Source organism: Salvelinus sp. IW2-2015, linkage group LG16 (genome assembly GCF_002910315.2).
Source record: "Salvelinus sp. IW2-2015 linkage group LG16, ASM291031v2, whole genome shotgun sequence".
Lineage (NCBI taxonomy): Eukaryota > Metazoa > Chordata > Actinopteri > Salmoniformes > Salmonidae > Salvelinus > Salvelinus sp. IW2-2015.
In genome coordinates this window covers 32,755,995-32,782,593 of record NC_036856.1, presented here as the reverse complement: position 1 = coordinate 32,782,593, position 26,599 = coordinate 32,755,995, and the positions used below count along the sequence as shown (strand labels likewise).

The 26,599-nt window shown below is 44.6% G+C and overlaps 1 protein-coding gene across 3 annotated transcripts in view; it reads right to left on the bottom strand.

Moving 5' to 3' along the window:
• Positions 1 to 1,189: 1,189 nt before the first annotated feature.
• LOC111975539 (desmoplakin-A) overlaps positions 1,190 to 26,599 on the bottom strand; it is a 41,668-nt gene continuing 16,258 nt past the window's right edge. Inside the window, exons 11-24 of one of the 3 annotated variants that reach the window (XM_024003866.2) lie at positions 25,634 to 25,788; positions 21,863 to 21,989; positions 21,451 to 21,637; positions 19,214 to 19,521; positions 18,915 to 19,093; positions 18,559 to 18,697; positions 18,125 to 18,318; positions 17,682 to 17,844; positions 17,501 to 17,584; positions 17,289 to 17,396; positions 16,895 to 16,993; positions 7,259 to 9,085; positions 5,944 to 6,141; positions 1,190 to 5,811 (exon numbers count right to left, since the gene is read on the bottom strand). In XM_024003866.2, the coding sequence (XP_023859634.1) occupies positions 2,569 to 5,811; positions 5,944 to 6,141; positions 7,259 to 9,085; positions 16,895 to 16,993; positions 17,289 to 17,396; positions 17,501 to 17,584; positions 17,682 to 17,844; positions 18,125 to 18,318; positions 18,559 to 18,697; positions 18,915 to 19,093; positions 19,214 to 19,521; positions 21,451 to 21,637; positions 21,863 to 21,989; positions 25,634 to 25,788 (7,011 nt within the window). In that variant the 3' untranslated portion in view covers positions 1,190 to 2,568. The remainder of the gene's footprint in view (positions 5,812 to 5,943; positions 6,142 to 7,258; positions 9,086 to 16,894; positions 16,994 to 17,288; positions 17,397 to 17,500; positions 17,585 to 17,681; positions 17,845 to 18,124; positions 18,319 to 18,558; positions 18,698 to 18,914; positions 19,094 to 19,213; positions 19,522 to 21,450; positions 21,638 to 21,862; positions 21,990 to 25,633; positions 25,789 to 26,599) is intronic. The other 2 variants (XM_024003867.2, XM_024003868.2) reach the window with 2 other exon arrangements.

Sequence of the window (26,599 nt, the reverse complement as noted above, 5' to 3'; positions counted from 1 at the left end):
ACACGATCCCCACAGTGAAGCATGGTGGTGGCAGCATCATGCTGTGGGGATGTTTTTCATCGGCAGGGACTGGGAAACTGGTCAGAATTGAAGGAATGATGGTGGCGCTAAATACAGGGAAATTCTTGAGGGAAACTTGCTTCAGTCTTCCAGAGATTTGGGACTGGGACGGAGATTTACCTTCTAGCATCTTCAAAGTGGTAGGCATGTTGTGTAAATCAAATGATACAAACCCCCCAAAAATCAATTTTAATTCCAGGTTGTAAGACAACAAAATAGTAAAAATGCCAAGGGGGTTGAATACTTTCGCAAGCCACTGTACGTTTGGCTACATACGGACTGTTAGTGGAATTCCCACGAGAGTAACAGTTAATGTGATTGGATGTTAATTATTTGACTAGGCTACCTGTATTTGACATTGTGATGTTATTCCGTTGAACACTAGATGGTTTAATTTTATTTTTGGCAGTGAAACGAGGCTACTCAGGTGAGAAAAAAACCTCACCCAAATGTATAGCTCCGTTGGAAAATATAAATGGACTGTTTGAAAATGTGAAGAATTTGTTTGAAAATGTGAATCACATTTTTATTGCGTGTACCCGTTTTGGAATACCTGGTCTACTGCAATCCAATGTCCACTAGAATCCACTAGAATCTAGTGAGTTGAATTCAGAAATTCAAGTTTGACAGACTTGTATAGTTGAAAATTGGACGATTTATACGATTCATTATTTGAGTATGTTATTTATTCTCTAAACCAGATTTTGAAAACTCTCTGACCAGGAACATTTAGGTTTTATGTGAGAGCCATCTGGCACAGTCTAAACCAGGGGTGTCAAACTCATTCCATGGAAGGCCTAATGTCTGCTGGTTTTTGTTTTTTCCTTTGAAATAAGACAACCAGGTGAGGGGAGTTCCTTACTAATCAGTGACCTTAATTCATCAATCAAGTACGATGTTGGAGCGAAAACCCGCCGATCCTCGGCCCTCCGTGGAATGAGTTTGACACGTATTCTAACCGATCATTAACAATTTCTGTGTTTATTTCACACAATATTTATGACTATGAATACATGTCATGATGCTCATATATTTGTCTTAGTGTGGTATTTTCATGTATTCGTACCAAAATCATCACAATCTTATTGACCATATGATATTATAGGCTATTTCACACAGACACAAGTGCAATGATGTAACATTTTATTTGGAGAAATAGAAAAATTGTTACCATGTGTTAAAAGAAGACAGCCCCATATTACACTAACAGTATAAACACTAAGCAATGTTATGACATCCCATGCAAGAAACACTACTGTACTTCCGAATTCAAAGTAAACATAACACCTATTAATGTTCTCCAAAACACACAAGACACTAACCCTCTCCCATCCAACCTTTTATACATTCATTACATTCTCTAATTATTGTCACCAAAATGAATCAAATTTAAACTGTAGTACTATGGAGTTTGGAAAAATAATGTCTGACAACGAAGTGGTCGTATCATGCTGTCAGAGTACAAAGCCAATTTACACTGAACAAAAATATAAATGTAATATGTAAAGTGTTGGTCCCATATTTCATGAGATGAAATAAAAAATCCCAGAAATGTTCCTCGCGCACAAAAAGCTTATTTCTCTCAAACTTTGTGCACACATGTTTACATCCCTGTTAGTGAGCATTTCTCCTTTACCGAGATAATCCATCTACCTGACAGGTGTGGCATATCAAGAAGCTGATTAAACAGCATGGTCATTACATAGGTGCACCTTGTGCTGGGGACCATAAAAGGCCACTTTAAAATGTGCAGTTTTGTCACACAACACAATGCCACAATGCCACACAATGCCACAGATGCCACAGATCAAGTTTCGAAGGAGCGTGCAATTGGCATACTGACTGCAGGAATGTCCGCCAGAGCTGTTGCCAGAGAATTTAATGTTCATTTCTCTACAATAAGCTACATCCAATGTCATTTTTAGAGAATTTGGCAGTACGTACAACCGGCTTCACAAGCGCAGACCACGTGTAACTACGCCAGCCCAAGACCTCCACATCCGGCTTCTTGACCTGCGGGATTGTGGGATTGTCTGAGGTCTTGTGTGGGGGGATTGCTGAGGACTATTTCTATCTGTAACAAAGCCGTTTTGTGGGGAAAAAACTCATTGTGATTGGCAGGGCCTGGCTCCCCAGTGGGAGCACCCTTGCCCAGTCATGTGACATCCATAGATTAGGACCTCATTTATTTATTTAAATTGACTGATTTCCTTATACATACTGTAACTCAGTAAAATCTTTGAAATTGTTCTGTTGCATTTTATATTTTTGTTCAGTATACATAAAATTTTACTTCAATTCAAACACCTACAAATGTGTTTTTCCATCTTTTACCACTTTAAACAGAACAAACAACATGTGATGGTACCTCTATCTAGGACAGGCACATTTCTAACTGACCAATAAGCAGGTTTTCCTTACATAAGTAAAGCAAAAGGTAATATGTCAAAACTAAAAGTATGCAAAGAGTAAGACAACTAAGTTAATGAATAGTTTTCCCTCTTTCCCCTATGAAATGGAGCTAGAACTGAAGGAGGTGCGGCTGTAGGTGGAGCTGCTTATGACGCTGTATCGGCTGGAGGAGCTAGGCGACCCCAGGTCCACGCTGCCTCTCCGCGAGCCTGTCCGCGACCCGGTCCTGGAGCCCGAGGTGGACCCGGGAGCCGAAGAGAAGTTGTACGGACTACTGATCCCTCTGGAGGAGGTGGAGGCAGCCTGGAGCATCTTGACTCCCGTATTCTCCTCCAACAAGCAGTTATCCAACGCTTCTTTATAAGAGATCTTCAGCTTTGTCTTGGGACAGGTTAGGTTCTTGGCGTGGTGCCTCATGTCCTGGAGCTTCTGGGCTGCCCTCCCGTCCAGCCAGCCCACGTTGAGAGCTTCCTCGATGGTTCTCCTGCGGCCCAGCTCCGGGTCGTACAGGCCTCCAGTGACAAACTGGAACTCCAGGAAGCGGTGGCCCGCCTCGTAGGGAAGCCACTTCTCCCTCATGGCCTCGGCGGCGGACATCTTGCGTTTACACTTGACGTCTTCAAACCCAATGTAGGCCTTCTGGGCGGGCTTCAGCCTGGTAGCCATGTCACTCTCGATGATCCCCTGGCGGGAGGCCTCCTGGATGGACAGGCGCTTGCCATCGGAAGGGTTTAMAATGCCTCCTGTGCAAGCCTGGGCCTCCAGTAGTCTCTGGGCAGAGATGCTGTCCACCAGGCCACGTTTGTGGGCCTCAGAGATGGAGATCTTCTCTAGGGCCTCCATGTCAAAGATGGCGCCCACAGGGCTTCGCTCCCCATCCAAGACCACAGCTTCAGCAGGGCCAGCCAGGGAGACCGAGATGCTGGCGATGTTCTTCAGGGAGCTGTGGGAGGGAGGGCCATCAGGCTGGGTAGAGGAGCTGATGGTGGTGGTTCTGAATGAGGTGGAACTGCCAAGGGAGCCACCAGAGGAGCTGCCAATGCTGGAGCCATTTATGGTGGAGCTGCCAGTGGTGGAGCCACCAATGATGGAGCTCGTCTTCTCAGCCTTGTTGGAAGTGATCCGCTGAGAGGTGGTGCTGGATGAAGACAGGGAGGATGCTGATGTTGCTGATGGTCTGGCTTTGGATGAGGATGTTGAGGAGGAGGATCTGGTGGAGTTGGTCTTGCTGGTGATGATTTTAGCAAACTGTGCGAGAGTGATTTTCTGGGATTGGTACTGGTCGTACACTGATTGGTCAATCACCTTATTCTCTAGCAGCTCTCTGATGTCATACTGGATCTCAGTCTTCCTGTCGATGATGACCAATCGCGAGGATCCATCCTGGGCTGTGATCGTAATCTCCTCCCACTCACACTCCTGCTGCGACAGCTCCAGGAAGGTCTCGTAGTCGATGAGCCCCTTGTCGTATGCTTCCTTCACACTCATCTCCTTATTGGTGTCTGGGTCTACAATCACCACCCTCCTCTTCCTCAGAGTATTCTTCTGCGTCGTTGTCTGTGGAGGCTCCTTTTTCTTGTCCTTGATGGGCAGGAGAACCAGGCCAGTCTTCTGGTCTATGATGCAGCGTTTCTTTAGCTGGAGATAAGTCAGGTTGTCCTGGTTGTTGGGATCGAAAAAGCCCTTGGAGACATCCGCTTCGTCTGTCAGGATCTGGTTCATCTCCTTGCCGAAGTAGCCCTTCTTATAGGCAGTCTCCACCTCGATGCGGTGGCTGTGCCTGGGGTCGATGATGCCACCGCTGGCAATCTGAGCCTCTAGTAGACGGATCCCATGTCCCTTCTCCATCAGCCCCTTCTCTATGGCTTGGAACAAAGAGATGATCTTGTCTGTGCCTGGGTCTTTGTACCCGGTGACGGCCCTCTCTGCAGACAAGAGTTTGTCTTTGAACTCTGGCCCAGCCAGGCCGCTCTTGTAGGCTTCGGCCACGGTCAGACAGAGGTTGTTGATGGGATCGATCATGAATCCCGAGGCAGCCTGGGCTTCGAGGAGCTCCAGGGTTGTGCCGGGCCTCAGTAACCCTTCCTTCATGGCCTGGTAAATGGATAGGGTCTTGTGGTTGGCCTCGTCATAGACCCCTGCGATGCAGGTGGAGCCTCGGAGGTACGACCTCAACTTGTCCTCGATGTCCTGGCTGGTCAGTTTTCCATCCTTCAGTTGGTCCATGTCTGATTTCTCCAAGAGGTTAGCATCCATCAGATCATTGATAGACACCTCTCCCCTGAGACCCTTCACCGTCATGGGCTTCTCTGGGGCAGGGAGGAGCAGGAGACCAGTGGTGGGTTCGGACTTGCATCTCCTCTTTAGGGAGACGTAGCTGGTTCCCATCTGGGTGTCTGGGTCCAGGTAACACTCAGGTCGTTGGTTTAAGGCCCTGTACAGGTCCTCGTCAATCAGGTCCCGGTCCATGGCTGCATCTTTAGGGAGGAAGACACTGAGGACAGGGTCTATGATGCCCCCAACAGACTCCTGGGCTTGCAGCATCCGTAGAGCTGTGTCTCTATTGATCAGGCCCTTCCTCATAGCCTGGCCTGCTGACAGGGGCTTGGTAGTATTGGGGTCGCGGTACCCCAGACAGGCAGCCTCTGCAGCCAGCAACCTCTCTCTATCCTCCTCATCCACCACTCCTCTCTTAATTGCCTCCTCCACCGACATCTTCTCGTTGGCTCTGGGATCCACTATGTGGCCTGTGGCAGCTTGTGCCTCCAGCAGCAAGATGGCGCTGTCTTCAGAGAGGATGTTGGCCCTCTTGGCCTCTGTGAGAGTCATTTTATCCTGACAGTCTCCAGCAACACCAGCAATGATGCCGGTCCCTTTCAGGTTCAGTTTGATGTCCACAGATACCTCACGGACCGTCTTCTGACCCTTCAACAACTGGCCATAGGTTGACTTGTCGATGACCCCACAATCTAGCAGCTGCTTGGCTGTCACTGTCTTACGGACACTGTCGAAAATCAGTGTGGCGGGGTCCAGGTCTTTCTTCCCGTTCTCGTCCGTCTGGGTGTGTTTTGCGCAGGCGTTATGCCGCTCCTGGAGTTTCCTCAAATCTGCCTCCAGGGTGTCTCTGACAGAGGTCAATTCAGAGAGTTGGGTCTGCGTGATCAGCAGCCTGCTCTTATACCTGTCCTCCCCCTCCCTCAGCTCTCTCATCAGCCGTTCAATCTCAGTTTCAAGAGAGCTCCTCTCCCGCTCCAATTTCTCCTTCACGGAGTCGAACTGCCTCACTGCACCATCCTTGGACTCGTACTGGCCCTTCCAGTACAGGAAGTCATTCTTGACCTGAATGGATGAATGTATGAAGGAATGGATAAAGGAATGGATGGATGAATTAATTTTATTTGACAAATTTAAAATAAATATATACATTAAAGTTGCTTCTAGACAGCAAAAGTGAAAACAACAATACAACACCTTCTCGTTCTCCTCCTGCAGACGCAGTTTGAGGCGTAACTCGGACTCCAGAGAGAGTTTGATGCGGTTTAGTTCTTCCTCCAGCTTCTGGGACCTGGCCCTGTCCTGGTCTGTCTGTTTCAGCTTTAGCAGAAGAGCATCTCTCTCCACCACCATCTCACTGTACTGGGTCTTGGTGGACTGGATCAGAGAGGAGGTCTGGATGGGGAAGAGGGGTTGAGGGATAAAGATGGGGAGGGAGAGAGGAGATAGGGGGAGGAGAGAGACAGAGGAAGGGGCAAAATATTAGTTGAACAATTTGTTTGAGAATAATAATTAATTATTGTTTAAAAATGTCAATATTTTGATTTGGCATTTACAATAGGAATGACATGTGACCGCATGCTTTGTTATTGAAGAAACACAATACAGCTCCAATAACTTACCCACACATGAGCATTTGTCAATTAAAATAAGAGTAAAGAGATTACCAGTTGAACCTCAACATGGATACATCAACACAATTCACACTCAATCAAGAATGAGTGCAATTAATGGCACATTTGTACATTGTAGGTTTCTAGAATGTACAAAGGAAATAGGCAGACACAGTAGACTAGGACTGATATCTAGACTAGACAAAGGGACTTCAAGACTAGACAAGGACTTGAGGATGACACTAGAGAGACACAAACAGACACCACAGGACCAGTGATGATGTAGACACTGTGGATCATTGTAGACAAAACAAGCAATGGCAAAAAAGCATGCTGATTAGTCAATCACAGAAGACTCTTAAGAAAAAAAAGTGTTCTTTGGCTGTCCCCATAGGAAAACCCCTTTTAGTTACAGGAAGAACCCTTTTTGGTTCCACGTATAACTCTTTTGGGTTCCATGTAGAACCGACTGTGAAAAGGGTCCTATATGGAACCCAAAAAGGTTCAACATGGAATCAAAAAGGGGGCCGAAGAACTATATTAGGTTCTAAATAACACCTTTTTTTCTAAGAGTATAGTTGTGGGTGGGACAACAGTTTTGTGAGAGAAGGCAGAAGGGGAAGCAGAGATTGCGTTTGCATGAGTTTTGTTTTTAATCTAACGATTGCAAATTCCATCACAGAAGAATAACTTGTATGTGTTTCACAATCTAATTAGAGCAAAAAACTAAACAAAGAACAATTAAAGGTATCAACAGGAGGTATTTCAGCATGCAAGAGAAAGCATTGTCCATAGCCAGCCTAAAGCCTATTCCACTAAGACTTACTGAAGGAGTATAGTTTGATTTAGAGAAACACAGAACAGTCCGACATGAACCTCTAAAGGTCCAAGACAAGTACCTCCATGGCCTGCCTCTGGACTTGATCTATCTCCATCCTGAGTTTCTCCCTCTCTGAAGAGAGCTCTGCCACGAGGATCTGGGTCTCCACGCTGCTTCTCAAGCTGCTCTTTAGCTGCAGCTCCAGAGCAGTGTTCTGGGACACCAGCTCGTCATCAGCCCCCTGCCTGGTTCTCAGCAACTCTTCTCTCTCGTGCTTCACTCCCCTCAGCTCCTCCTCGAGCCGCAGTCGCTCCTTGGTCAGTGTCTGGGTCAGGGTCTGGAGTCTCTCCCGTTCTACAGAGGTCTCGTTGAGTGCCAGGCTCTTTTCCTCGATGGTCTTGTAGAGTGTTTCATTGCGCATGTTTGCCTCGCGGACTTTAGCCTGCTCTTGGAGGAGCTGTTGTTGGAGAGACTTCAGCTCCGAGCTCAGGGATGTCAGGCGCTCAGTGGAGGCCTTGAACTCCTTCAACCTACTCTCCAGCTCCACTTGGAGCTTCCTGTGCTCCTCCTCTCCCCTCCTCACCGTGGTTTGGGCCTCCTCCTGGCTCCGGCGTAGGGTGGCGATGGTGCTGGTGTACTCCCGCATGGTGTGGGTGGTTTTCTGGAGCTCTGTCTCCACGTGCCTCCTCTTGGTCACCTCCTCCTGGTTGGTTCTCCTCAGGGCCTCCGCCTCCCCCTCTAGCCTATCAGCCGTGGCCTGCAGCTCCCTGACGTGTCCCTGTAACCTGGTTACACTCTGCTCTGCCTTATTCTTCTCACCATTCTCCTTCTTAAACTCTGTACTGATGCTAACCAGCTCTTCCTCCACCTCTCTCAGCCGGGTGACAGCCTGGGAGTAGGAGGCCTGCTTGGCCTGAATCTCCCCCAGGAGCAGCTCAAGCCTGATCCTCTCCTCCTCCAGGGCTCTCCTCCTCCTCTGCTCCTCCTCCAGGCTGTGTGTGAGGAGAACCTGCTGGCCGCTCCTCTCCTGCAGGGMCTTTGTGAGCTCTGACACCTCCTCTCTATACTGATTACTGTCCTCCCCTCTCTCCCTAACTAACATCTCCACCTGAGCCTCCAGCTCCCTCCTCCTTCGCACCTCCTCTGTGACCACAGATCTCTGAGCATGCGCCTCCTCATCGGCCCTCCTCCTCTGCTCTTCGGCCTGGCTCAGACACACCTTTATTCTCCTGAGCTGGTCCTCCTGGTCTCTCCTCTCGGCCTCTAGCTTGTCACACTGCAGTCTGATGCCCTGGTCCACCTCCTCCCTCTGGGCAGACAGGTGCTGGATGTCTGTCCTGCAGAAGGTGATCTGGGACTCGTAGCTGAGCTTTAGGTTACTGATCTCCACACTGCACTGGCTCCTTACCTTAGACAGCTCCTGCTCCAGGTCCTTGCAGCGTCGCACCTCCTCCTCCAGCTGCCTCCGTAGCCTCTCTGCCTCCCTATCCCGGTCCCCCACGCTCTTCTCCACCTCCATCTTTGCCCAGTTGGCCTCCTCCAGCTCCTTCTGCCTCCTCCTCAGCACCTGCTCGTGCTCCTCCTGCTGCTCCCTGTAGCGCTCCTCCGCCAGCATCCTCTTCCTCTTCTCGTCCTCGATGAGGGAGGTGAGGCGGGCCACCTGCTCCTGCAGCTCCTTCAGTTGGCTGTGGGTGGAAGCCAGGGAGTCCTGGGTGACGCTGCACTGCAGGGCCTTGCTCCTCTTCACCTCCTCCACAGAGTGGAGCTGCTCCTGCGACTGGGACAGCTCCAGCCGGTAGCGAGCTAACGCCTCCTCCAGAGAACTGTTCTTAGTGTTGCGGTACCTGATATCCTCTTTGAGGAGCCGTAGCTCCTCCTCCAACAGGTCGATCCTGGTGTTACGCATCTAGAGGAGGAGAAGGAAGGATTCGGGTCCAGGTGTGAGGTAGAGTGGAAGAAGTACATGCAGGGCTCTTAATAAAAAAAAAAATCATTGGTAGCACTGGTGCTCCAAAATAGGGCTGTGGCGGTCATGAAATTTAGTCAGCTGGTGATTGTCAAGCAACTACTGTAACTGCCAGTCTCACAGTAATTGACYGATAAATTAACATAAGCACATCATACATGCTTAATTTAGAGTTATTTATGTAACTGTAGTTGTGATCCAAACATTGGGCTAAATGTTTTGAATTTTAATACATTCTAAGACTGCATGATGCAACTCTAATGATGATTTGAAAAAAAATAGCATGAAAGGCATGAGCTCTGCTTAGTTTTTTTGCAGGCTGTACACACTTCATCAGTCCCTCATTCACAATCTGACAAGCACTTGATAATGCCTAGAATTTCCCAGCGGCATCACTTTGTGTAACCGTAATGCCCCCTAAAACAATACATGCCTTTTGCGGCCAGTGGCCGTTGTGCCCTTGGGCTGAATATAATAATTATGATCCCCTTCTCCCGGCTGTATGCTCGAAGCACCTCTCACTCACATGGCTACCTGTCATGTGATCGGGTCTTTCTCACAGGCTACAAGTGAAGACAGACACATCGGGGATGCAACTGTGAGCGTCCTTATTCAATTCAGAGGTGCATATTAAAGATATTGGAAGAACTGTCCACATTTACTTTTCGTCAACCAACAAGATGAGTAGGCCTAACGGACAGCAAAAGCACTAGCCTATGTCAATCTACTATCCCCCATAGTATGAAAGTTGACCTATTCTATTCTGTGCGAGAAATAAATATTGCAAACAGTCTGGGACAGTTGTGGGATGAGGTAGATTCCATATTAATACAACCACTATCATCAAAAACACTTTTTTTAATGCAGTGAGGCTGACACAACAGGTCAGAACTTTTATCTTAAAATGTTGATAAACTATTAGGCTATTTCTTCACATTATAAGTGCAGCAATGCTCCTACAGCAGTAGGCTGTAAGTGCAAATGTTCCATTACTGGGAAAACACAATTTTCAAAAGTGACCACAAATGTGATGATTGCATGTAATACTTTTATCATAAAGGTGCATTTTCATGGTGAAAATGATCTTCCCCAAACTTCAAACTCACGCGCCACATATGTATGCAAGATAGGCTCTACACCCGTTGTAAAGCCAATTTAATGTACTTAATTTATAGAAATGATTTGGCCACTTTAGTTGTGATACAAACCATATAGGCCTATGGGCTAGGCTACATGAGGTGTGTGACTATGATTAGAAAAAGTAGGGGGGGAATGTATGCGTTTCTGGCCTTACTGCACACAAGCTGGGCATCATTCACAAGTGATAATATATCATTCACAAGTTATAGTCTGATGGGTGACAATATCAGCCTATTCTTGATTTAATCGTGTCTTTACATATACTAAATAATATATGTGTGAAATTTATTTTGATTTAGAATGGACCATTATCATGCACCTGTCTCAAATCAGGGAAAGGGGAAAAAATAAATGTAATCTATGCACTTAAATAGTGAATGGAGGACACTTTTCCCATGGTTCATTTTCATGCCAGCCAGGTAGGCTATACTCCTGTTGTAAAGAGAAGCAATGTGCTTAATATTAGGAAAGTTGAGAAATAAATAGTAGGCCTAGCCTATTGAAAGCTGATGGGATCATCCTCTTTTTAATAGAGGCCATCACTCTGTATTTTTCATGCAATCATAGCCTATAGAAATGTTGCGCAACATGAGCTCATGGGCTCTCATGAAGTGTTTGATTAGATTTTAGATTACATTTGCATTGATGTCAGAGTGATTAGAGGGACAATAGTGCTGAGTACCAGGCAGTTAGCAAGTTTGGTAGGCTACTAATGACCATAAGCAGCATCAGAGCTTGGAGAAGCCTAACTACCATGACTAAACAGTCACATGGAATTTGACCGATGTCATGGCTTGTGACCGCTGGTGTGGAGGTAATACGATCACCATAACAGCCCTATTCCCAACTTAAATAAGTTTAGAGCACACCATTAAATTTAGGAGCATCAGAAAATAGGATTTTTCTAATCAATTGAGAAACTAATAGGTAACCCTGTAAATGTATTTGTTTATTATGAAAAGCAAAAAAGTTGATAGAAATAACGGTCATTAAAATTTCAAAGTCATTTGTAGAATAGTAAGCTTTCTACATATAGTGCATTCAGAAAGTATTCAGACCCTTTTCCCTTTTCCACATTTTGTAACGTTACAGCCTTATTCTAAAATGTATTAAATATTTTTTCTTCATTGTCAATCTACGTGCAATAACCCATAATGAAAAACAGAAATACCTTAATTACATAAGTATTCTGACCCTTTGTTATGAGACTCGAAATTAAGCTCAGGTGCATTCGGTTTCCATTGATCATCCTTCAGATGGTTCTACAACTTGATTGGAGTCCACCTGTGGTAAATTCAATTGATTGACATGATTTGGAAAGGTACACACCTGTCTATATATGGTCCCACAGTTGACAGTGCATATCAGAGCAAAAACCAAGCAATGAGGTCGAAGGAATTGTCCATAGAGCTCAGAGACAGGACTGTGTTGAGTTACAGATCTGGGGAAGGGTACCAAAAAATGTCTGCAGCATTGAAGGTACCCAAGAACACAGTGGCCTCCATCATTCTTAAATGGAAGAGGTTTGGAACCACCAATACACTTCCTAGAGCTGGCCACCCGGCCAAACTGACAAATTGGGGGAGAAGAGCCTTGGTCAGGGAGGTGACTAAGAACCTGATGGTCACTCTTGACAGAGCTCAATAATTCCTCTGTGGAGATGGGATAACCTTCCAGAAGGACAACCATCTCTGCAGCACTCCATCAGTCAGGCCTTTATGGTTAAGTGGCCAGACGGAAGCGACTCTTCAGTAAAATGCACATGACAGCCCGCTTGGAGTTTGCCAGAAGGCACCTAAAGGACTCTCAGACCATGAGGAACAAGATTCTCTGGTCTCGTTGAAACCAAGATTGAAATATTTGGCCTGAATGCCAAGCATCACGTCTGGAGGAAACCTGGCACCATCCCTACAGTGAAGCATGGTGGTGGCAGCATCTTGCTGTGTGGATGTTTTCAGCGGCAGAGACTGAGAGACTAGTCAGGATCGAGGGAAAGATGAACAGAGCAAAGTAAAGAGAGATCATTGATGAAAACCTGCTCAAGAGCGCTCAGGATCTGAGGCTGGGGCGAAGGTTCACTTTCCAACAGAACAATGACCCTAAGCACACAGCCAAAACAGCACAGAAGTGGCTTTGGGACAAGTCTCTGAATGTCCTTGAGTGGCCCAGCCAGAACCTGAACTAACATCTCTGGAGAGACCTGAAAAAAGCTGTGCAGCGACGCTCGCCATCCAACCTGACAGAGGTTGAGAGGATCTGTAGAGAAGAATGGGAGAAACTCCCCAAATACAGGTGTGCCAAGTTTGTAGCGTCATACCCAAGAAGACTCGAGGCTGTAATCGCTGCCAAGGGTGCTTCAACAAAGTACTGAGTAAAGGGTCTAAATACTTATGTAAATGTGATAAGAAAAATATAAATTAGCAAAAAAATTAAAACCTGTTTTTGTTTTGTCATTATGGAGTATTGTATGTAGATTGATGAGGGGGRAAAAACGATTTAATCAATTTTAGAACAAGGCTGTAACGTAAGAAAATGTGGAAAAAGTCAAGGGGTCTGAATATTTTCCGAATGCAATGTAGTTAGGGCCTTATAAAATCTGTGTTATTTTTTGCCTAATTCAATTTTGTCCCAAATATACATTTCAGTCATTTATTAGACGCTCTTATCCAGAGCGACAAAGGAACAATTAGGGTTAAAAGTGCCTTGCTCAAGGGCACATTGACAGAGTTTTCACCTAGTCGGTTTGGGGATTCAAACCAGCAACCTTTTGGTTACTGGCCAAATGCTCTTATCCATGCAATCCATTATCTTGGTTTTGTTTTTCCAGGTTTAGGATTTTCAAAAAAAAAAAAAATCAGGTTTTCGCTCTCTAAATAACACTTTTTTAAATCTGAAAATAACAAAATTGGATGTTCTAAGTCTGAGGTCTGTGACAAATATAAGAAATGTGTATTTTTTTGTGTACTTTGGTCTTTCTATAAACTAGGGTTTATCAGTGAGGATTTCCTACACTGGACAACTTGTTACAGCTGTTGATAAGTTATTGATAATAACATGCCAATTTTTTTCTGTCATTATATTAAGATATATGGGGGGATCATAGCTATATTCAAGAAAATATACGAGTTGATTTAAACCTTTCATGGTTGGTGTCTTTTCTGTCCTTGCATTTACAGCAGTGTAAGTTGTCGTTACAGTTGATGTCGGAAGTTTACATACACTTAGGCTGGAGTCATTAAAACTCGTTTTTCAACCACTCCACAAATTTCCTGTTAAGAAACTATAGTTTTGGCAAGTCGGTTAGGACATCTACTTTGTGCATGACACATAATTGTTTACAGACAGATTATTTCCCTTATCATTCACAATTCCAGTGGGTCAGAAGATGACATACACTAAGTTGACTGTGCCTTTAAACAGCTTGGAAAATTCCAGAAAATTATGTCATGGCTTTAGAAGCTTCTGATAGGCTAATTTACATTATTTGAGTCAATTGGAGGTGTACCTGTGGATGTATCTCAAGGCCTACCTTCAAACTCAGTGCCTCTTTGCTTGACATCATGGGAAAATCAATAAAAATCAGCCAAGACCTCAATAATAGTAGACCTCCACAAGTCTGGTTCATCCTTGGGAGCAATTTACAAACGTTTGAAGGTACCACGTTCATCTGTACAAACAATAGTACGACAGTAGAAACACTGTGGGCCCACGCAGCCGTCATACCGCTCAGGAAGGAGACACGTTCTGTCTCCTAGAGATGAACGTACTTTGGTGCGAAAAGTGCAAATCAATCCCAGAACAACAGCAAAGGACCTTGTGAAGATGCTGGAGGAAACAGGTACAAAAGTATCTATATCCACAGTAAAACGAGTCCTATATCGACATAACCTGAAAGGTTGCTCCACAAGGAAGAAGCCACTGCTCCAAAAGCGCCATAAAAAAGCTGGACTACGGTTTGCAACTGCACATTATTATTTTTTTTACCTTTATTTAACTAGGCAAGTCAGTTAAGAACAAATTCTCATTTTCAATGACGGCCTAGGAACAGTGGGTTAACTGCCTTGTTCAGGGGCAGAAAGACAGATTTTTACCTTGACAGCTCGGGGATTCGATCTGGCAACCTTCCCTAGTCCAACGCTCTAAACACTAGGCTACCTGCCACCCCAGCAAAGCACATGGGGACAAAGATCATACTTTTTGGAGAAATGTCCTCTGGTCTGATAAAACAAAAATAGAACTGTTTGGCCATAATGAACATCATTATGTTTGGAGGGAAAAGGGGAAGGCTTGCAAGCCGAAGGACACCATCTCAACCGTGAAGCACAGGGGTGGCAGCATCATGTTGTGGGGGTGCTTTGCTGCAGGAGGGACTGGTGCACTTCACAAAATAGATGGCATCATGAGAAAGGAAAATTATGTGGATATATTGAAGCAACATCTCAAAACATCAGTCAGGAAGTTAAAGCTTGGTTGCAAATGGGTCTTCCAAATGGACAATGACCCCAAGCATACTTCCAAAGTTGTGGCAAAATGACTTAAGGACAACAAAATCAAGGTATTGGAGTGGCCATCACAATGCCCTGACCTCAATCCTATAGAAAATTTGTGGGCAGAACTGAAAAAGAGTGTGCAAGCAAAGAGGCCAACAAACCTGACTCAGTTACACCAGCTCTGTCAGGAGGAATGGGCCAAAATTCACCCAACTTATTGTGGGAAGCTTGTGGAAGTCTATCTGAAACATTTGACCCAAGTTAAACAATTTAAAAGGCAATGCTACCAAATATGAATTGAATGTATATAAACTTCTGACCCAGTGGGAATGTGATGAAATAAATAAAAGCTGAAATAAATAATTCTCTCTACTATTATTCTGACATTTCACAGTCTTAAAATAAAGTGGTGATCCTAACTGACATAAGACAGGGAATTGTTACTAGGATTCAAATGTCAGGAATTGTGAAAAACTGAGTTTAAATGTATTTGGCTAAGGTGTATGTAGACTTCCGACTTTAGCTGTATGTAATATATTAAGCATTAATCAGTTAAATTAGACATTGAACTTGAACCTTGTAAGACAGCTAGATCCAGGATTCTTACGTTTTGTTGTATAGAGATGTCAGAAATGCAGTGTAACTACGTAACATTTTGTGTCCTCATGTTACAGGGTGAAAACAGTTATGGGCTTCTAAAATAATACATGCATTGCAAAATCAAATTCTTCTAACCGAAAGAGTCGCCTTACCTTGATACTTAACACCTAAATCAATACTGTTATAAATGTGGTTCTTCAATAATTATGCATAATACTTGTTGGATGCACATTTGGTGTCTTAAGTGACGAACAGCTGTTTTGATAGTGCAGGCAAGTGCTGGGGAAAAAATGTTTGAATATTTTGTTGTCTCATTTGTTATGCCAGGGAAGACAGTTGTGACTGGATCCACGTTGGATCTAATATCCCTAGTGAATTGATGTTGATTATCTGTTGTTGTCTGTTTGATTTACAGCAGGGTCTCCTTTGATTTAATAGAGAAAGCATCAAGGTACTGAGTTCATGTTTTTGTGCCTCTGAGTTTACTGTGCACAATTGTGTAGGATAGACTATTGTGCAACACCCAAAGCTATTCCTATTAAGTATTCTGGATATAACGACAACAAATTACACTGCCTAGTGGGCTTATTGACAATATGATCTGGTAATGAAATAACATGACAAATATATTTTGACCTGCAATTGTAAACAATACAAGAGGCTTGAAGTAGCCTACTTGAACTTGAATTTAGAGTTCAGAAATTCAATTTAAGTACTAGAATAGGATTACCTTGAAAAACTGACATTTCCTTAATTTGGTGCTTGAAAAGTTATTGTAATTATTGTAGCCAATTTATAAATTCTCCTGCTCCCTTATAATTATCTGTAATTTTATTTTTGATTCGTTTTTGTAAGAGATGTAGCCACTTTCGTTTGTTTCCCGCCGCTTCAATTGAAGGGTGTTGCAGTACTCTGCTGAGGTAAAACCACGTGTGGTTATTATGAGAACAACATCTAATGTTGGCTTCAACTTGGCTTTCCATACAAATCCTTCCACTAAAACAATTACCAGTTCTTTGGTCACTTTCTCATGATAAAAACAGCAATGGTGAGATTAATGCTACCGCTATTCATGGTTTTATTATGTGTGCCTGCGTCGGCCACAGTCTACAGAAAAATCGCCATGCATCCAATCTATTTAGTCAGGTGATGTCCACATTCTCACATATTTTAGAATGTAATWATAATTTAAACTTCAATTCATTAGCAAGGCCTAAAAAAGTAATTATTCCTGAAGTGGTAATGGCCTCCTTTTACATTTTTCGGGTGGGGGAGGTATACTTGGGTAAATAGTATTACTTTAGATGCTTTAGTACAGAACTAATATTTTAGATTTAATATAATAATAATGCAATGTTAGATTTACCAGTTATAAGGCTGAATAAGATTTCCAATGTATTCATTACAACATGGAAAATAAACTTGAAATTATAATGCAGAAGGTCTAAAAGCTCATCGTTGTAAAAACAGCTGAACAGATTGATTCTACAGGCAGTCACAGTGTGGTTCCTCTCAGTACCTTGAGCTCTTCCATGTTCTTGTGTAGTTGTCCCAGGTATTTGTAGTAGTCGCCAGACAGAGTGAGCAGCTCGATGTAACGGGTCTGCAGTAGAGTAGCCTGGGAGAGGGCATACAGCACACAGTTAATAACGGAAACATACAAACTACTCAGTAACACAAAGTTACCTAACCACACAATCAACTCAGTGGTAACATTGTTAACATACTGGGCACCGAATACACCGGACTAGGGACGCAGGTCTACCTGTTTTCTGGGTATCTAACCCGGGGTAAAGCAGAGTTTGTATGTATGAGGCTATTCACCTTGACACTGAAGGCACTCAGTAACAGAGATGTACCTGTATAAGTAAACAGTATATGTTTGAGTGACTTGGTGGAGCTATGATTGTTACCTCCTCTGTGAGCTGAGTAGAAGGAGACTGTGGCATGGTCCTCTTCATAGGGATGTTCAGTAGAGTCTCTAGACCAGCACTGTATGAAGCCAACTCCAGCTCATAATCCTGAAAACAAATATATCTTAAATTCACAGGAATAGAAGGCATGAAAAGCAGTACATTACTATGACGGGTATAGTAATACATGGGCCGGATGTGAAAGCCCTTACCTTGATGGAGTTCACACAGGCGTCAGTGTCTCTCAGAACACTGTCGACACTCTCTCTCTTCACCTTGATCTCAGAGTTCAGAGCCTAGACAAACACACAAAAAACTCCATATGTTGATTATATTGCCCTGAACAATTATACTGACTGACTGACTGACTGACTGACTGACTGACTGACTGACCTTCTGCTGGTTGAGGTGTTCGTCCAGGGCTGTGATGCTGTCTATCTTGGTGGCCTGCAGGGCGTCCTGTTTCTGACGCGTAGTACCGATCCACTCACTGAGGACTGAGCTAGTGGTGGTGTACTGCTGGAGTCGCCCCTGGTACCCCTCTAGGTCCCTTAGTCTGAGAGAGGAAGAGCAAGAGATACAGGTCAAAAAAATGTTGGGGTATATATATATAAAAAAGAAAAAAATGGTCACCAATAGTAAATGTTATAAGTCATCACAAAGTAAAGGAAGGAGGTACAGCACATCACAAGGTGGATAGGTATGGAGAACAGGACTCTATATACAGAAGTCAGAGGGACAACAAAACAGATACAGCTAGAGACTGAGATAAATGTCTGAGTGAGATATGGAACCAAAAAGGTGTGCATAGATAAGATATAGAGAGGTCTGTATACCTGAAGTCTATCTGGCTCTGGAGGCGTCTCCAGCGGTCAGACAGCTGGGTGACTTGTTCACTGTATCTGGACAGGTCCACGTCACACCTGTGGAAGGCTCCGCCCACCTGGCCGTTCCAGTGGACCGCCTTCCCGAGCTCCGTCTCCATGGAGACCAGGACGTCCCTCTTCCCCTCCAGCTCCGCCCTCATACTCTACACATACACACACAACAGAACATCTGAGATTTGAATCACAAAGCTAACTGGCCTTTACAGAGCACATACCGGGAATAGTAATAACCACAAAACTCACTGACTTCAAAGCATTTACACACAACGGAACATTTAGCCTAGGAGCACCACACACAGCTAAATGACCGACTTAATCATTGCTGTGACAGTCACTCCCATTCCCAAAGTTTTGGGGCTTGTGTTTCAAACAGTAACTGTAACCTTCAGAGTGGACCTGTAGTCCTCCACCTCTGCAGGATCCAGGGATGTGGTCTCCTTCTCTGTCAGTCTGGCCTCATGGACCTTAATGATGTCCTCAGCCCTGGATTCACTCTCCAGGAGGGCCCTTAGAGCCTGCAACCTTGGAGTGGGAAAGGGCGGGAGGACCGAGAAGAGAAAGAGAAGGGGAAAGAGATGCAAAGAATGAGAGAGAATTCGTCAGAACAAATTAGTTCAATTTGAGCAATGAGTGTTGAGTGTGTGTATGGATGAGTTTGTCTGTGTATGGAGTAGTTATATGGGTATTCTGCAGAGAACCCTTTCAGGGTGTGTGTATGCTCATACAGCATAATGTTTACCTCTGTAGGTAGGCGGTGGAGCACCCGTCCAGACTGCCCAGTCTCTCGTTGATGAGGCTGAGTTGGCTGCGTAAGAACGTGGCCTTGTCAGAGTCAGTCATGCCCTCTAGTTCCTTCAGAACATGCTCATTCAGACGCTGGTACTCCTCGCGGATAGAGTTCACATCCCTCTGTACAGACTGGAGAAAAACCACACACATTTAGTCACATGCACAAACCTAACCCTACATACACAGTAGTACTCCTAGGATGTACAGTATATTGTATCCGTGTGTGCGTGCGTCCATGTGTGTGTGTACCTCTAGTTGGCTAATCCTCAGGCCACAGTCGTGCGCTCCGTCCTCTCCCAGACAGATATGGATGTGCTGGGTAAGCCCCGCCTCCGCCTCCTCCAGGCGCTGTCTGAGCGTGTGCAGCTCCGTCAGGCTTTGTGACGTCACCACCACTTTCTTCTTCACCTTCTTAACCACCCCCTTTTTCACATCCTGTTGCTTAACCTCCACTATCTTGGTCTCCTCTATCTTCTTTGCCTCCTCTTGATTGACCACCAGAATCCTGGACTCCTCCTCTGCCTTGATCCTCCCTTCGTTGGCGGTCTGTTGTGCAGCTAGGGACAGAGATATAGAGAGTTAGAGGTCATATGCTGTATGGTAAAGGTACATCATAGATTAATGACATGCACTCAGAGTACATAGGTGCGCAGAGACAGCAGAATAGAGGAGCATACTGTCCCATACAGTGAGAGAGATGCTCTACTCACTGTAATGGACCTGATGCTGTATCTCTACTATATACAGTTGAAGTCGGAAGTTTGTTTGACTTTGTTGTCCTTAAGCCAATTTGCCACAACTTTGGAAGTATGCTTTGGGTCATTGTCCATTTGGAAGACCCATTTACGACCAAGCTTTAACTTCCTGACTGATGTCTTGAGATGTTGCTTCAATATATACCACATAATTTTCCTGCCTCGTGATGCCATCTATTTTGAGAAGAGCACCAGTCCATCTCAGCAAAGCACCCCCACAACATGATGCTGCCACCCCCCGTTGTTCACGGTTGGGATGGTGTTCTTCAGCTTGCAAGCCTTCCCCTTTTTCCTCCAAACATAACGATGGTCATTATGGCCAAACATTCTATTTTTGTTTCATCAGACCAGAGGACATTTCTCCAAAAAGTACAATCTTTGTCCCCATGTGCAGTTTCAGACCGTAGTCCGGCTTTTTTATGGCGGTTTTGGAGCAGTGGCTTCTTCCTTGCTGAGCGGCCTTTCAGGTTATGTCAATATAGGACTCGTTTTATTGTGGATATAGATACTTCTGTACCGGTTTCCTCCAGCATCTTCACAAGGTCCTTTGCTGTTGTTCTGGGATTGATTTGCACTTTCGCACCAAAGTACGTTCATCTCTAGGAGACAGAACCGTCTCCTTCCTGAGCGGTATGACGGCTGCGTGGTCGCATGGTGTTTATACTTGCCTACTATTGTTTGTACAGATGAACGTGGTACCTTCAGGCATTTGGAAATTGCTCCCAAGGATGAACCAGACTTGTGGAGGTCTACAATTGTTTTTCTGAGGTCTTGGCTGATTTCTTTTGATTGTCCCATGATGTCAAGCAAAGATGCACTGAGTTTGAAGGTAGGCCTTGAAATACATCCACAGGTACACCTCCAATTGACACAAATTATGTCAATTAGCCTATCAGAAGCTTCTAAAGCCATTACATAATTTTCTGGAATTTTCCAAGCCGTTTAAAGGCACAGTCAACTTAGTGTATGTAAACTTCTGACTCACTGGAATTGTGATACAGTGAACTATAAGTGAAATAATCTGTCTGTAAACAATTGTTGGAAAAATTACTTGTGTCATGCACAAAGTAGATGTCCTAACAGACTTGCCAAAACTATAGTTTGTTAACAAGAAATTTGTGGAGTGGTTGAAAAAAAGAGTTTTAAATGACTCCAACCTAAGTGTATGTAAACTTCCAACTTCAACTGTATCTACACTATATCTCTACTGTAACTATGTATCTACTATAACTCTACTCTCACTGTTTCTCTACTATATACTACCATCGCTCTACTGTATCTACTGTCTCTCTACTGTATATCTATTCACTGTAATGGACCTGATACTGTATATCTACTCTCAGTCTCTACTATATATTCTACTGTATATATACTATCGCTCTACAGTATATCTACTATCTCTCTACTGTATATTCATTCACTGTAATGGACCTGATACTGTATATTCTACTATATCTTTACTCACTGTAATAGACCTGACTGTATATCTACTATCTCTCTACTGTATATCTACTCACTGTAATAGACCTGACTGTATATCTACTATCTCTCTACTGTATTCTATTCACTGTAATGGACCTGATACTGTATATTCTACTATCTCTCTACTGTATATCTACTCACTGTAATAGACCTGACTTGTTATTGCTACTATCTCTCTACTGTATATCTATTCACTGTAATGGACCTGATACTATATTTCTACTATCTCGCTACTGTATATCTACTCACTGTAAGCAGGTAGCTGGACCACCAGTTGGTCGTAGTGAGCCTGGGCTCCAGTGTACTGGCTCTCGATGCTCCTCTTGTCCTCATCCTTGAACATCTCAGAGCCATGGCAACAGTGTATGAACTCTGAGTAGTGGGTCTCCAGACCCTTCAGGATGCTACGGTACTCCTCAGGACGCATACGGGACAGCTGAGAGGACACACACATATTAAGAAGAAAAAAATTAGACATTGTTTTTGTGTCCTCGTTTTAGTGAATGTAGTTTTTTGTAGTCAGGTCATTTGTAATCTTAGTAATAATGGACTCAGCTGCACCATAAAGTCAAACTGACATTTCAGTCAGTCGTGGACCTTGTAAGTGAAACTGTAGTGACAGTGATGACGTGATATGGTTACAATGGCGATAGGTTCTTACCATGGTGATGGTGAGGGAGTTGATGCGTGTGATGTCCTGGACACAGTACTGCCAGGAGATGAGACTTTTGATGTTGATGTAGAGCTGGTTCCACACAGACAGGATCGCCTCATAGTACTGTTCATTCCTGATGGACCACACAACACAGACAAGGATTTAGTCTGTGTGTGCGTGCGTGCGTGCGTACATGTAAACGTGCTTGCGTACATATACAGTACCAGTCAAAAGTTTGGATACACCTAATCAGGGTTTTTCTTTATTTTTACTATTTTCTACATTGTAGAATAATAGTGAAGACATCAAAACTATGAAATAACACATATGGAATCATGTATTAACCAAAAAAGTGTTAAACAAATGATATATTTTAGATTCTTCAAAGTAGCCACCCTTTGCCTTTGACAGCTTTGCACACTCTTGGCATTCTCTCAACCAGCTTAATGGGGTAGTCACCTGGAATGATGTTAAGATGGCGCCGACAGAGATGGTCACCTCGCTTCGAGTCCTTAAGAAACTATGCAGTATTTTGTTTTGATGTATTATTTCTTACATTGTTACCCCAGGAAATCTTAAGTCTTATTACATACAGCCGGGAAGAACTATTGGACATAAGAGCGGCGTCAGCTTACCAACATTACAACCAGGAAGACGACTTTCCCGAAGCGGATCCTCTGTTTGGAGCATCACCCAGGACAATGGATCTAATCCCAGAAGCCAACCCAAGACAACGGCGCCGCAGAAAGGGTAGGCCTCCTGGTCAGGCTCCATAGACGTGCATATCGCTCACCACTCCCGAGTATACTACTCGCCCATGTCCAGTCTCTTGACAGCAAGGTAGACAAAATTCGAGCAAGAGTTGCCTTCCAGAGAGACATCAGAGACTGTAACATTCTCGGTTTCATGGAAACATGGCTGTCTCGGGATATGTTGTCAGAATCGGTTCAGCCACCGGGCTTCTCCATGCATCGCGCCGACAGAGATAAACACCTCTCTGGGAAGAGGAAGAGCGGGGGTGTATACTTCATGATTAACGACTCATGGTGTAATCATAACATACAGGAACTCAAGACCTTCTGCTCACCCGACCTAGAATTCCTCACAATCAAATGCTGGTCATATTACTTTCCAAGAGAATTCTCGTCAGTTATCGTCACAGCTGTGTACATTCCCCCTCAAGCAGACACCAAGATGGCCCTCAAGGAACTTCACTGGACTCTATGTAAACTGGAAACCATATAKCCTGAGGCTGCATTTATTGTAGCTGGGGAATTTAACAAAGCAAATTTGAGAGTAAGGCTACCTAAATTCTATTAGCATATTGATTGCACTACGCGCGGGGGTAATACACTCGACCACAGCTACTCTAACTTCCACGATGCATACAAAGCCATCCCCCGCCCTCCCTTCGGCAAATCCGACCACAACGCCATCTTGCTCCTACCGTCTTATAGGCAGAAACTCAAACAGGATGTACCAGAAACCGTGGACGGATGGCGGCAKTCGCACAAAACTGAAAGTGCGATCCACCGCATTTAACCATGGAAAGAGGTCTGGAAATATGGCTGAATATAAACCGTGTAGTTATTCCCTCCACAAGGCAATCAAACAAGCGAAATGCCCATACAGGGACAAAGTGGAGTCGCAATTCAACAGCTCAGACACGAGACGTATGTGGCAGGGTCTACAGGAAATCACGGACTACAAAAAGAAAATCAGTCACGTCACAGACACCGATGTCACGCTTCCAGACAAAACTAAACACCTTCTTTGCCCGCTWTGAGAATAATACAGTGCTACCTTCATGACCCGCTAACAAGAACTCCCCCCTTCTCCATGGCCGATGTGAGTAAACATTTAAATGTGTCAACCCTCGCAAGGCTCCTGGCCCAGATGGCATTCCTAGCCGCATCCTCAGAGCATGCGCAGACCAGCTGGCTGGTGTGTTTACGGACATATTCAATCGCTCCCTATCCCAGTCTGCTGTCCCCACATGCTTCAAGATGGCCACCATTGTTCCTGTACCCAAGAAGGCAAATATAACTAAATGACTACCACCCCGTAGCACTCACTTCTGTCATCATGAAGTGCTTTGAGAGACTAGTCAAGGATCATATCACCTACCGACCACCCTAGACCCACTTCAATTTTCTTACCACCCTAACAGTCAACACTGGGGCCCCACAAGGGTGAGTGCTCAGCCCTCTCCTGTACTCCCTGTTCACCCACGACTTCGTGATCATACACGCCCCCAACTCATTCATSAAGTTTGCAGACAACACAACAGTAGTGGGCTTGATTACCAACTACGACGAGACAGCCTACAGGGAGGAGGTGAGGGCACTAGGAGTGTTGTGTCAGGAAAACAACCTCTCACTCAATGTCAACAAAACAAAGGAGATTATTGTGGACTTCAGGAAACAGCAGAGGGAGCACCCCCCTATCCACATCGAAGGGACAGCAGTGGAGAAAGTGGAAAGTTTTAAGTTCCTCAGCGTACACGTCAACGACAAACTGAAATGGTCCACCCACACAGACAGTGTGGTGAAGAAGGTGCAACAGCGCATAATTTGGCTTGTCACCCAAAACCCTGACTAACTTTTACAGATCCACAATCGAGAGCATCCTGTCGGGCTGTATCACAGCCTGGTACGGCAACTGCTCCGCCCTCAACCGCAAGGCTCTCCAGAGGGTGGTGTGATCTGCACAACGCATCACCGGGGGCAAATTACCAGACATCTACAGCACCCGGTGTTACAGGAAGGCAAAAAAGATCATCAAAGACAACAACCACCCGAGCACCTGTCTGTTCACACCGCTACCATCCAGAAGGCGAGGTCAGTACAGGTGCATCAAAGCTGGGACCGAGAGACTGAAAAACAGCTTCTATCTCAAGGCCATCAGACTGCTAAACAGCAATCACTAACTCAGAGAGGCTGCTGCCTACATGGAGACCCAATCACTGGCTACTTTAACAAACGGATCACTAGTCACTGTAAAAAATGCCACTTTAAATAATGCCACTTTAACAATGTTTACATATCTTACATTACTCATATCATATGTATACACTGTATTTTATACCATCTATTGCACCTTGCCTATGCTGCTCGGCCATCGCTCATCCATATATTTATATGTACTGTGGCGTACAGCAGGTCAGCCACCAGGGGGAGACTCGTCGAGGCCTGGTGACTGACGGTGTATACATCACGAGGCGATGGCTCCATCTGCTGGACGTGCCAGGTTCAATTGGGGCTGATTGGGAGTTGGTGAGTAATCAAGGGCTGATTGCTCACCAGCTGTGCAAGGCCCATAAAGCTGCCAGAAGGGCAGCACACAGGGAGAGTGGGGGAAGAAAGGACTTCCGTAGTGATGGGGACGGTAACAGAGATAACAGCGCCCAGAAGACGGTATCCCGGCGAGGGTCTCAGGGGGGAGACCTATCCTATCCTTTTTGATTTATTATTTAAATAAACACCCTTGAAACCGAGCTAATCCTACTCTGTCCGTGTCTGATCTGTGTAAACATCTTGACCAAACCCCCTGGACTGCCACAGTACACTTTCTCATTCCCCCCTTTTAGATGTGTGTATTGGGGAATTGTTACTGCACTGTCGGAACCAGAAGCACGAGCATTTTGCTACACTCGCATTAACATCTGCTAACCTTGTATGTGACAAATAAAGTGTTGATTTGAATGCATTTCAATTAAGAGGTGTACATTTGTGGAATTTTTGACTGGTACTGTAATGTGTATGCGAGTGTTCTTACTTGTTGGCCAGGTTGATGCCCAGGGAATTGGGTGGTGGCACCAGCAGACAGACAGAAGGTACCAGCATGTCCAGTCCTCCTGGTCCTGTTACCTGCCACTTACTACGCTGGGAGTTGTCTTTCAGGATGCCCTCATTGCCCTTCAGAATCACCTTCTGTAGAGCACAATACATACAATGTTAGGCAAGAATGTGTACAAGAGAAGAGGAGACCCTTATTTGTGACCTAAATAATAAAAAAATCGCCCTATTTCTACTTTCTTACCCAGCTAAAATATTACAATCCTTGATTAATTCTCAGCTAAGATCTTTCTGATATTTGAAATGTATTCTAAATGTACATCTGTCGGGTTTTAGACCAGGTCAAAGCACTATCTCTGCTGCCTCCTTAGTTATAAATGATGTGGTTAACTGTATGGATAAAAGGCAACATTGTGCTGCCCTCTTCATTGACCTGTCAAAGGCTTTCAATACTGTTGATCACTCACCTCTAATTCAGAGGCGTTCCTCAATTGGCCTAGACCAGGCTGCATGTAACTGGTTGAAAAATGACTTGACTGATAAAACTATCTACTGATGGTGTTGAATCAGATTTCCTAGAAATTACGAAAGGTATCCCCGCAGGGGTCGATTCTGGGTCCTGTACTTTTTACTGTTTACATTAACAATCTCGACTTGTCTGTAAAACATTGTAACCTGCACTTGTATGCCGATGATACTGTTGTGAATGCTATTGCCGCCACGGTTGACCAAGCTCTATCTGAACTACAGTCTGCATTCATTGTATTACAGAAACACTGTACTGACCTGAAATTAGTATTGAATGCTGGTAAAACGTAAGTATAAGTCGTTCTCTAGCGTGCAAAAAAGTGAAGCTGATGATTTAAACATGTATTTTGGATGGTGTGCATATTGATTGTGTCCCTGCTTACAAATATCTGGGCATCTTGACAAATGAAAAGCTGTC